The following is a 13,266-nucleotide window of genomic DNA, read 5'->3' on the forward strand; positions in this document are numbered from 1 at the left end:
TATACATTATAAAGTAAATCAATTCAAATAAAAAGGTGTCACGCCTTAAATAAAACCAAATAGTTTAAACGTAGGAAAATCCTTTTTTTTTCGGTTTCAAATAAAAATTCTCCCTTTTGTGGTTAAACTATATCAACTTCAAATCTATGACTACTTTAACATTATTGTTGAACATAACATGCAATTAAGATTGAGGGATTAATTAAATTCACCTTTCACATCTTGGTTGAATCTTGGACATCTTCATATTCTTCATGTTGTTGGTCTAACATTTTATTTGCACACAATACGCTAGATGGGTCACTAGTTTGATTTTTGGAAGTAGAATTTGTAGCATCATTATTAGCCAATCTTCTTTTTGGTGGTAATGCTAATGTTGTTGCCTTTCCATTGTATTTGCCTCCAAACATCATGTCCCCTTGGGATGCATTTGTTACTTGAGAAACATCTGATTTCATATCCATTGATGCCTCATTATCACCCTTTCTTATTTGAGTAACAAGTGCATTTGTTCCGTTTCTACGCGCGTATTTTCTATTCACCTGAGCATCCTGAAAGCGTAGAAAAACAAAGCAAAATTAAAGTTTATCATCAGGTAATGTTCGACACAACTAGTTGTAGTTAATGGTTATTAAAGTAGCTCTTGCAATTACCATAGACAATATCACAATAGTAATCAAACAATAATATTAATTTTCCTTAAAAAAAAAAAACACAAAAATACGAAGTTTTAATATATACTTCCTCTATTTTTTAATACTTGCAACACTTTCCTAATATAAAAATGTCACAATACCTGCAAAACACTATAATTGAAAAAAATTTTATGTTAAGCGGGTTTTTCACCATATGTCCCTAAGTTTTTTGTTTATTCACCATATAGCCCTAAACTTTTTAAATTCATCATATACCCCTAAGTTTTAACAAAAATACACCATATACCCTTGATGGCTAATGATTGCTAATTTCGTCAATCATTAGGGTTAATTATGAACCAAAACCACCCTAAATACATTCAACTGCCCCCGAAACTACCCACATTTTTTTTCTACCCCCAAAATCACCCTAACTTTCCTTTTCTCATCCTCAAAGTCAATCATACGTACAAATATAGTTATGGAGATTTAGAGTGGTTTCGCGGACTGGAGAAAGGAGACAAGTGGTTTTGGGGATGAGGGAGAGAGATCTAAGGTGGTTTTGATGTATAATTGTTAGAGATATGATATCATGAGATATCGGAAAAATATTTCATGATATCATATCTCTAACAATAATTAATCAAATTTCACTCATTTTATTTTCATTAGGGGTGTATGGTAAATATTGGTAATAAGTTAGGGGTATATGGTGAATTTGAAAAATTTCATAGGTCTATGGTGAATAAACAAAAAACTCAAGGGTATATGGTGAAAAAATCGCATGTTAAAAGTTGTACTATTACTCTTATTAAAATCTCATGACCCACTAAATTATACTTTTAACAATTTCTCTCCTCAATTTTAAGTGTTTTAATTCATTTGAGACCCACTTTTTTTAAATACTGTGAAAAAGAATATATTGCAATTATTAAGAAATGGAAAAAGTATATATCAACCTTATTAATTAATAATTATCACAGCTATACTTAGCAATTACTACACTAACTGGAAGTCTATATTCTATTTTAAAAGAGGAACATTTAAAACAATTTCGAGTGCCACGTGGCCTTTTCCTCAATATTTTATTTTTAAAAAAATTATTAAATTTTTTTAGAAAAAAAACATAACTTTAAAAAAAAAAAATAAATAAAATAAAAAAATAAAAAACATAACTTTCATTTTTAGTTTCTTTTTTTATAGTACAGACTACTATATAATATTGATTTCCAATTTCCATTCCAAACAATAATACTCATTTTGCAATTTGGAAATCCTTCCTTTCATTCCCTTTTGTCCTTTCCTTTCTCTTCCTCTTCAGTAATTCTATAATTTCGATCAAATTAAACCACATGATACATTCTAAATTATTATTCCTTGCAAAGCACTTAAGGCGATTGCATAGTTTCATAAAGCAATTGTGACAAAGTGGTGATTCCATATTTGATAAAGCAATTGCGACAAAGTTCCTATTCACCTTATTTGTCAAGATAAAGGTTATTTTTTTTTTGTTGGCATTGTTATATGATTTCTCAAATTGCAATTTTTATTCAAGTAGTGTACATGCTGTTGTTGAAAGTTCCATATTTTTTAAGTTTTGGTTCACTTATCAATTAATTTACTCTGTGTATTGCATAGAAATATAATCAATTATCATTGGTTTTTTTTTTCCTTTTTCGTTTTATCGAGGTTTATTTAGTTATTTATTTTGGGTTACAATTTGCTTGCTTTTGGATTTTTAAGGTTTATATTGCATTTTTTATTTTGATGTTAAATATCTTTATTAATCAAGACAATTTAAAAACTATAGTTAATCAATAACTTGTAATTTGATGCTTGATATAGGATACATCAATTTATGGTTATGAGAATTTTGATTAGTTTTTGGAAAGGTTTATATGAATTGAGTTTAAATATCTATAGAAGTATTTGGCATTAGGAGGGAATTAGAGAGTGTTGTAAGTATTTCTATGAAAAATTGAAAATAGATGTTCAATTAAATTCGATAACCATATGAAACAAACATTTCCAATATTAGTATAATCGCATATAGTTTTGTTTCATTTAGCAACCAGTACGTTTTAGAATTTTGGTTTTGTTTCATTTTGCAACTACTGGGTTTTTGAATTTAATACGTACTACTATTAAAATATTTTCTACTATTCTTATATGAAATTGAAATACTTAGGCAAAAATGCAAATACAAAAACAATTATTATAATACAATAAACCGTCGTGCATCGCACGGGTTTAAGACTAGTTGTTTTATAACCCTAGGTATTCGAAGTAGTCACTTTCTAACATAATTAGAATAGTACTCTATAAAAGATGGGAAATGATTTTGGCACACCCTTAATTGATTTTAGCACACCCCTAAGTGAGAGCACAATTTTCTTTGTTCTTTTTACATAGAAGTGTACGCCAAAATCAATTAAGAGTGTGCCAAAATCAATTTCCATAAAAGATACACCAAAAACTATTGTCGAACATGATCCAACACTTTTTACCCAAGAACGTACATTAATAATAATGCCACACATGTTTAAAGTATTAAACTATATAAGTTAAGTGTAACAAAAATAAGTTGATGAGTGTGTGCGTATTTCTTTTTTTATCGCAGTCAAATAAATAATATTTCGATAGGAATGAAAAAAATAGATGAGTGATGAAGTCAAAGAAAGATGAAGACCTACCTCTTGCCCAGGTCGTCCTAACATGCTAATGCTGCTTTGCTCTGGCAATCCTTTTCGACCTCGTCTATGCATTCTTGATGATGATGTCGTGGTATCTTGATTTCTACCCGTCTTTTTCCTGTAATAGTAAAGACAATTCATTGCTCTAGGTTGTTACAAAATACTACATCCATTTCACATTATGTGCAACAATTGAAGGTAGCAATAAGTCGACCATATATTTGCTAGGACTAATAATTACATTTATCAATATATATGCAAGTGAACCATAAATACTACTTATGTTACTTTACGGTAGCAGTAAAAGGGTATTTTTGTGAGATATAAAATTTTTCATATAAAAAGTAAAAAAATAAGACAGATAATGGTGTAACCAGTCGTACACGAGACGTGTTGAAAATGCAAATACAAGTAAAATTACCTTTTTGATTCTTCACGAGATTTGGCGTCAATCTCCTTGTTAGGAGGATACTTTGGCAAGCTTGACGGGTCACATGCATAAGGCATTGTATTGAAATACTGATACATATAAACAACCAACATCAATCTATGAAAATAAAATCGTACGTACTAGAGAAATTTACTCGTTTTTTCGATATTATTTTTCCGTCTATGCTATAATTTGAAAAAATCGTACGTACCTTAGAGTTCAAGGCAGAGGCCGCGCTTCCACGATTCGTAGGATCAACTGATAAGAGAGCCTCTAATAGATTAATAGCAGGTTCAGGGAAATTTTTTAGCCTTTCTCGGAGTGAGCTTTCGTATTGAATTTGAGGTTTAAATCTAGAAGCATGAGGTAACTTAGATTTGTTCCAATACTCATCTGGTGGTGACCCAGAAAGTTTGAAGATTTTATGCAATTGTTCAACCTGTATCAATAATCATGCATCATCAATTCATCATTACATGAGTACAAATATACAACCATATTACGACATTGATTTTTCAATATTAAAATTGACCATTTCTCTCATCTTGATGTTTTAAATGTGATCGACTTTTACAAGAATTTGTTCGGAGGCACAACTAAAACTAAAAATTTTATAATGGTCATTTAAAATATGACTAGGATAACTTGTTAGAAGCCTCACCAATAAACAAGACCGATTGATCTCCTTTAATACGAGCTATTCAAAGTATAATTTCACAATTTATCCATGTCCAAAGAATTAAAAACAGTAGTGGATCTAGGATTAATAAGTTGGTGAGCCATCGACAGTAGTCAATTCATTACATGCTCATTTTATCTTCAACTTATTGTTTTTAAATATAAGGTTATTTTGAAAAATAGTGAGATACGTGCCACCCGATATCCTTACTAGAATTAATCTTACGACTACATATATATGTCGAATTTGTAACAAAAGAAGATAAACAAAGAAGGTAATTACCTCAGTTTTACCCTTAAGAATAGGCTTGCCAACGAGTAGTTCTGCAAAAACACAACCCGCACTCCACATGTCTACATAAGGTCCATAATTAGTAGATCCGAGTAACAATTCGGGCGGGCGATACCATAATGTGACTACACGACTGGTAAGAAGCTTAGGCTGCTTGTACTTTGTACTCATCAAGAAGTTTGCCAACCCAAAATCAGCCAATTTCAAAATCCCCTCATTATTTAGCAATATATTTGAGGTCTTTATGTCTCGATGCATTACTCCTTTTCCATGGCAATAGTCTAACCCATAAAATATTTGTTGCATGAAGCACTTTATCTGCATGTTATACAAGGTTTTTTAAACTTCATTTTTCAAGACTAGTCAAAAAAGGGATAGAGTTGATCATGAGCCGAACAACACTGAAAATGTTAATTGGTCACATTCAGTCTAATCCATCAAATCGGCTCTAGCTGGCCAAAACTTTTATAGCAAAGATAGTTGGCCCAACCAAAAAAATCAGGTTAAATGAGTTTAGGACAATTGTTTTGTTCTCTTCACCATATTCTTATCACGTATTACTTATTCTTGTCAACAGTATCTAGACAAATTTTTTGCAATGAGCAGACCTTAAAATTTAAACCAAATAAGGCCAAAATATAAATATAACAATTTAAAGTAGACATTAAATTCGAACTAGAACACCTTAAAAATGATGAACAAAACTATCAAACAAGTCCAACCAATCAAGTATTCAACGAGTCAAGCAGTCCGAGCCATAGATGATCAACTCTATAAAAAGTTAATGAAACGTAAGACGAAACTAACCTGAGGCTCAGTAAATGTGATTTCAGGGCAAGAGAGCAAGCCAGAAAGATCATGTTCCATGTATTCGAATACAAGGTAAATACTACAAGAAACTTTAGAGGTAATCAAACCATGTAACTTAATTATATTCGGATGATCAAGCTTTCGAAGAATTGTAATTTCTCTTGCCATAAATCGGACACTTTCTGGGTGATAATTGTCAAATCTCACCTTCTTAAGAGCCACAAATCTACCTGTAGCATGTTCACGTGCTTTGAACACACTACTATATGTACCTTGTCCAATCTACAAAAATTAATTCACATTGGATAGTAATATAGAGCGTTAGAAGCACGAATTCAAAAAAAAATTATGCAAAGTACATAGTAAATTAGTAATGTACAGATAATTTTTGCCATGTATTCGTAAGACACATAAAAATACATTGTGTATCCCTAAACTTTAAAAAATGCAACATTTTTAAATTTCTCATGCCAAGTATAAGAATATAGTAAGGCCTGTTCTTTTGAGCTTCTGGGCAGAGCAGAGCAGGATAGAGCAGTATAGAGCAAAGCAGGGCTAGGTTTCCATACACTGCGGAGCAGAGCGAAGTACATTTCAGCAGAGCAAAGCAGGACAGAGCAGAGCAGAGCAAATCTAAAGAAGAGGGCCTAACTGAAACAACTTTCTACAATTCAAGTGTAGAAATTAAACAGCCAATCTATTACTTTATGTTGTTAGAGATAAAATTAAGCGAAAAATTAATTCAACCAAAAGACAAAGGTAATATGAAACTAAAAGTAATTTATATTTGTCTACGAATAATATTATTCTATTAAATCTTGGGGAGAAAAAAAAAAAACTCACAATTATAGTGGAAATTAATAATTATCATAGATTTAAAATTGATTAAAGTATTTCTGAATGTCGCAAATTCAATATTAACAGCTTCTACAAGTATTATAAAACTAATATGGTTTAAATTTGTCCATTAATAAGAAAATCTTATTTAAATTTAAAAATTTTCAAACCTCACAATTATGTAAGTAAGATTAGCTATCATTTACCAAATTAGTTAGTGTAGGTCGACAATGTCGCAAATTTTATTGCAAAGAATGAGAACTTCTCAAGCCAACTAAGATCTGACACAACGATAAGTTTAGAGTAACGTACATGATGAGATTAGTTTAGAGTAACGTACATGATGAACCTATCTAGAATATAAACAAAGATGTATTTTAATTCTCTTTATTCGTTGACACGTTTTGATATTTATATTGTATTTTTCTTTTGTAAACCATGATATTTACATTGTATATGTACATAAATTTACATCAATTTTTCTATCTAACTTTTACCCAAAAAAAAAAAAATGGTATCTTACATGAAGTATTAGTCATGAAAATGTGTAAAAGTTTAAACTTTTATCTGTTATGAGCAACAGCTAATGGTATTGTTAATTGAAATTATATATTATCAAATATTATAATTTTTTTTATCAAAAATAACATATTATGTATAATTTATGTTACGCATACATTGACATCATGCTAAATAAACGTGTCAATCAATATAAAATGAAATAGGGTGTAGACGTGTAGTAATTAGATGATTTGTGGTTACCTTATCTAATTTCTCAAAACCATCAGCACGTAGAGGCACCCACCCTTGAATGGCTTCACCAGCAACAGCCGTTAGCCATGCAGGCCAACCGGCAGCGGTTTGCTCAGCAACAACCTGACTCTTCGACGATCCGATTCGTAAACTCACCGAGAAATTCGAATTAGAGCCTTTGCTCTTCGACCCCTTCAACTTCTTTCCATCCTCTTCTCCTGATTCAAATAATTCATCCTCTGTATTCTTGTTAGTTGATGGTTTTTTAAAGGGCAACAATTGTGCTTGTGTCTCACCAAATACTTGGTGGGTTCCGCTTCCGCTTGTACAAGCGGTGGCGGGACCCACATGACGTCGACTCGATGACCTCTTGACCCCAATTTCCCCCTCCAAATCATCGACAGCAGATGGGGTTCTGGACCCCGTCCGCTTCGAAGATATGCACCCCATCAACGAATAATGTCCATCAATGACATGACAATATCTGGGAATTTAATATTATTATTATAATTTTACTGAATTTAATCAAAATTTAAGGGGAAATTTGGGAGAAAAAAAGATGTTTTGAATTTGATTGACCCAGATGAATCAAAGGGAAAGGGTCGATGTTCTTGGGGGAGAAATTTTGGGGGTTTGGAATTGGCAATTGTTTCGTTTTTTCTCATTTTGTCTATCTATAATTTCGATTTTAAATTTAGATTACAACCCACGGTTTTGTTCAATTAAATGAGAAAATTCAGGGAGAAAAATCAAATTTTGTTTTTCAAAATCAGATAATTGACTTTCTTCCGTTCTCTTGCTCTTATCCTCCACATTCATACGATATCAATACTAAATCTATCAATACTTAATCTTTTTAGTAGTATTACTCCGTATCAAACAAGTTGTACTAGTATTGTTAAACAAGCAAATAAGTACACTTATGTGCGCACAATTTGTTATATGCTACATTTATTGTTGTTTAGGAAGGCACAAAAGCTAGTAATAAGAATCGATTTCAAAATTTCTTGAAACCGAGTGAAAAGCTCTAACCATTTTAGTTTTTTCTCATTCTCTCTTATATGCTATATGAATTTGAATCAAATCAATAAGGGTAATTAAAGTTAATTTTTCAGTGATGTACTTCATTTATTTTTTATATTACTCCATAATTGACACATTTTAGGTATGAATGTTTGGTAAATTGACAAATGACTAGCTGTTACATATAAAAATCAATATTTTATTTTGAAAACTATAGATTAAATTTTCAACAGATATCTCTAATTTCAAAGGCTAATGTTTCTAACTTTTGATAAAAGCTACTTCCACCACTAAAAGCTACCTCAACCACTAAATTGTCAAACACTATATTTTTTGTTAAGTAGTGATTTGACTTGAAAGCTACTCAAAAGCTAGCGCCGAACACTACTTAGGGCGTGTTCGGCAAAATATAGCTGTGAAGGTAGCTGTAGCTGTGGAGGCAGCTGTTAGCTGTGTAGGTAATTGTTAGCTGTCAACAAGCTGTTAGTTGTGAAGATAAATAATTTAGATATGAGTGTTCGGTAAAGTAGCGGTTGATTAGCTGTGACATATAAAAATCAATATTTTATTTTTAAAACTATAGATTAAATTTTCAACAGCTACCTCAAAAGCTACCTCTAATTTCAAAAGCTAATTTTTCTAACTTTTCACAAAAGCTACCTCCGCCACTAAAAGCTACCATAACCACTACCTTACCAAACACTCACATTTTTTGTTAAGTAGTGGTTTGACCAAGTCAAACCACTAAAAGCTACCTAAAAGCTACTCAAAAGCTAGCGCCGAACACGCTCTTAATGTAACGGCTTGTTGACAGCTAAAAGCTTGTTGACAGCTAAAAGCTAGATGGGTCACTAGTTTGATTAACTTGTTGACAGCTAAAAGCTTGTTGACAGCTAACAGCTTGTTGACAGCTAAAAGCTACCCACACAGTTGACAGCTACCTTCACAGCTGACAGCTACCTTTACAACTATATTTTTCCGAACACGCCCAAAATATAGTTGTAAAGGTAGCTATTAGTTGTGAAAGTAGTTGTTAGTTGTGTATGTACTTGTTAGCTGTCAACAAGCTGTTAGCTGTGAATATCGATAATTTAGATATAAGTGTTTGGTAAAGTAGCGATTGACTAGCTGTTACATATAAAAATCAATATTTTATTTTTAAAATTAAATTTTCAACGATTACCTCAAAATTTATCTTTAACTTCAAAAGTTAATATTTCTAACTTTTCATAAAAGCTACCTCCATCATTAAAAGTTATCTCCACCACTAAAAGCTACCTTAACCACTACTTTGCCAAACACTCACATTTTTTGCTAAGTAGTGGTTTGACCAAGTTAAACCACTAAAAGCTACTCAAAAGCTAGTGCCGAACATGCCCTTAGACAAGTTTGATAATATATAATTTTAAATCAATAATATTTTAATTATTAATAATAAAAAAGGTAAAAATCCATTTGAAAATACATTGAGCAAATCTAATAAAATCCGCTAGACTATATATATTTATTTCCTTATAAAAATCACAAAAAGAAACTAAGTGAGTTATTATTTAAATAATGTTAAAAATATCATGCCAAGTTATATGAAACAAATTTTTCAAAGCCATGATTCCAAAGATGGAATTTATTATATGAACCTAGATTTTATTTCTAATTTTATCCTTCAAGATGTTCCTGCACTTTATTTATTTATTTATTTTTTTTTTTTTGGAATAGAGATGTTCCCACACATCAATCTCAACAGTCAACACATGCATCTTTGCTACTCTCATCTTTCTAATATGATCCTTCCAACATGGTTTTCATTTGATTCATACGGAGCAACAAAGTTAGTCTAATAGTTGTCCAATAAATATTTCCATGGCTTTTACAATCCGTTTTTTAGGGCTTTAAATGACTTTTATGTGATGACGCTAAGGGAGTGTATGATTGCTTAATGCATTACGTTATATTTTATTGAATATGTTAATTCCTGCCTAATACAAAACATTTGGGAATGAGAATTCCATCTCTTAACATTATGCCGTTTTTAATGTGCCTAACCTCTCTTATTTGAGACTGGTTTTCCTATATAGTAAGTTTTTTTAGTGGTAAAAACTAAAAAGCAATCTAATTGAACAATAATGACTCTTTAGATTTCTTAGTTCCCTAAACATTTTCTCAAAAGACACATTGAATTGATTGAAAAGAATAAGAGATCATCACCGCCAGCCATCTAATCGTGGGAGTTTTTGGTTGTTCAAATAAAGAAGCCATTTGGGCTTATCTAATGTAGCCCATGGTGTACAATGTAATGTCCATTCCCAAATCCAATTCCTAAAAATAGGTGCATCACGTCTATACTTTTGAACATTTAGTACAAAAAAATTGAACATTTTACAAAAAAAAAAAAAAAAAAAAAAAAAATTGAACATTTAGTAAACAAAAAAATATGAACACGTCACAAAAACTAAACATAAACATGCAATTTTTATGTTCATATTTTATAAAGTAATGTTCATTTCGTATACCGTAAATGTTCAGTTTATATTACTAAACTATTGAATTATTACGAGTCAGACAAACTTCTTTCAAAATTTGTCTGGCTCGCAGTGATTCAAAATTGCGATTGTTCAGATTTTTTTACTAAATGTTCAAAATTTTGTTATTATTCATATTTTTTTTACTAAATGTTCAAAAGTATAGGCGTGGTGCATTGCTATTATTCATTTTTTTATTTTATTTTATTTATTTATTTATTTATTTACTAAATGTTCAAAATTTGCGATGTTCATATTTTTTTTACTAAATGTTCAAAATTCGTGATTGTTCAGATTTTTTTACTAAATGTTCAAAAGTATAGGCGTAATGCATTGCGATTGTTCAGATTTTTTAACTAAATGTTCAAAATTTGCGATGTTTAGATATTTTTACTACAATTCAAAATTTACAATTGTTCAAATTTTTTTACTTAATGTTCAAAAGTATAGACGTGGTAATAGGTGCACCATGGTGCATCTTAAAGTTTGCGTTCCCCAATCCTGATTCGTTAGACTTGTGTTAAGCTACTGATAAGGAGTTAAAAGACTTTGGGCCATGCTTTGTTTGTTATCAAGCATGACCGACTATATATATTTGGTTATAGTTATTTGGTGCGCAACATCAAATAACAATTAGGTGCACCACTTATATAATCTAAACATTTTGTAAAAAGATATAAACACTTTACAAAAAAAAAAAAAACATTTAATAAAAAAAAATAAATAAACTTGTCACAAAAAATTAACGTTTAGTAATAAAATATGAATACGTCACAAAAAATGAACATTTAGTTAAAAAAAATATATATGAACACGTCACAAAAAAAAAACATTTAAAAATAATATATGAACACGTAAATATAGTAATATGAAAAATGTATATGTAAAAAGATGAACAATTAGTTAATTAAAAATGAATATGATAATAATAGAATAGCTAGATCACACCCTATAAAATAAACATTATAGTAAATAGAATGAACATAGAGTAATAAAATAAGGAACATGTAAAAACAATGAACACTACACCACATAATAATTATAAAAATGAACATAAACTAACAATTTTATAAGTTAGTTTATATAAAGACATGTTCATTTTATATGCATTAAATGTTCAGTTTATATTACAAATTTTTTGACTTATCCCGAGTAAGACAAACTTCTTTCAAAATATTAATGTTCTTTATAAAATATGTTGTGTTCATCCTTAAAATTTTAAATGCTTATTTTCAAAACGAAAATAAATGTTCAGATGCTGTATATAACTTATAAAGTACATAATGCCAATTTTTTTTTAAAACAAATGATTAAAAACACATAGATTTAAAAATTAAAAAAAATTCATAAGAAATGTATCACATGTTCAGAATTATAATTAAGATGTTCATAATTCCAAAATATATGTCTGTAAAAATATACAACCTCCGTTTCTGAAAGTTCGACTCACTTACTATTCATGGGTCAAAATAAAATAACTTTGACCACGTTTAATAACTTATAAAATATACTCCCTCCGTGTTTTAATAAGTGTTACACTTACCAAATTCGGTCGTATTTTAATAAGTGTTACACTTCCTTTTTTTGTCAAAAATACTATATCTCTCTTCTCTCATGGTCCCCACCCAAACCCACTACTACTTTTTTTTACTAGTATTATATACTTGCTCTCACTTTCATTATTTTTCAATAAACTATTAACCCCACTGTCTTTCTTTTAGTACAATTTTTTAATACTCCAACTACCCTACTTACCTCTTATTTTATTAAAGTCAATTAAATTGCCTAAAACTATGTGCCGGTCAAATTGTAACACTTATTAAAACACGGAGGGAGTAAATAAACTAGCATATGAGATCTTATTAGATTCTCCTTATTATAAATTTTTTAAATATCAACTTTTTATAATTTTCACTTAAACATAGCCAAAGATATTCATAGTAAAAAATGTTCATTGGAGACCGTGTATATGCAAAGTGAGTCGAACTTTCAGGAACGGAGGGAGTATTTTCAAAGAAAACGTTCCATATGTTCATATTTTCACCAAAATATGTTCTTCAAAGTATCAGAATATAAACAAATAGAGAACTACTGATATGTCTAATTTATGTAGTATTTTAACCCCGTCCCTTAGTCATTATTAGTAGTGTTTTTGGCTCTTTAGAGCCACTTTTATTACTAATATGTGTTTTCTAGTATTTTCGTAGTTTTGGTTGAGTTTTGTAGGGAATTGCACCTTTGGAGTACTTTCCCGGGATTTTATGGAGCAACTACGAGCATTGGAGGAGCACATCCATCTTTCGTAGCCCAAGATTGGTTAGAGTAATCAAACCGGTGAATAAGGGCTCGACTTGTGTGAAGACGAGGCATTTGGACCGAATGATTAAAGCCCCAAAGAGGATATTTGGTTTGGGCCAAGTTACGAGCCTAAACGAGGAGTCCAAGCGGCCCAAGGGTGTCCGCCCGATGGTCCGCCCGATTGTCCGCCCGATGGTTCGCCCGATGGTCCGCCCGATGGCGCGCCCGATCGGGCAAAGAAGACTTATAACGCAGCAGCCCTTCGCCCGATCAAAAAGGCGCGCCCGGTTGGGCGATG

At 30.8% G+C, this 13,266-nt stretch overlaps 1 protein-coding gene across 1 annotated transcript; it reads right to left on the minus strand.

The window, feature by feature from the left end:
- Positions 1 to 215: 215 nt before the first annotated feature.
- On the minus strand, positions 216 to 7,578 carry LOC145583868 (protein IMPAIRED IN BABA-INDUCED STERILITY 1-like). Its single transcript, XM_081640827.1, has 7 exons — positions 7,138 to 7,578; positions 5,536 to 5,820; positions 4,720 to 5,046; positions 3,970 to 4,197; positions 3,750 to 3,847; positions 3,329 to 3,446; positions 216 to 551 (listed from the first exon to the last, which is right to left on the minus strand). Exons 1-7 carry the CDS (start codon positions 7,576 to 7,578, stop codon positions 216 to 218), a joined length of 1,833 nt encoding a protein of 610 aa, XP_081496953.1.
- Between the last annotated feature and the right edge of the window lie 5,688 nt (positions 7,579 to 13,266).

Source organism: Chenopodium album, chromosome 16, assembly GCF_948465745.1.
Source record: "Chenopodium album chromosome 16, dcCheAlbu1.1, whole genome shotgun sequence".
Classification (NCBI taxonomy): domain Eukaryota; kingdom Viridiplantae; phylum Streptophyta; class Magnoliopsida; order Caryophyllales; family Amaranthaceae; genus Chenopodium; species Chenopodium album.

Coding starts and splice junctions, on each gene's coding strand:
- LOC145583868 (XM_081640827.1), bottom strand. CDS start 7,578: ATGGGGTGCATATCTTCGAAGCGGACGGGGTCCAGAACCCCATCTGCT. Junction 5,047..5,535: donor TCACATTTACTGAGCCTCAG/GTTAGTTTCGTC, acceptor TATAACATGCAG/ATAAAGTGCTTCATGCAACA. Junction 552..3,328: donor TAGGACGACCTGGGCAAGAG/GTAGGTCTTCAT, acceptor CTACGCTTTCAG/GATGCTCAGGTGAATAGAAA.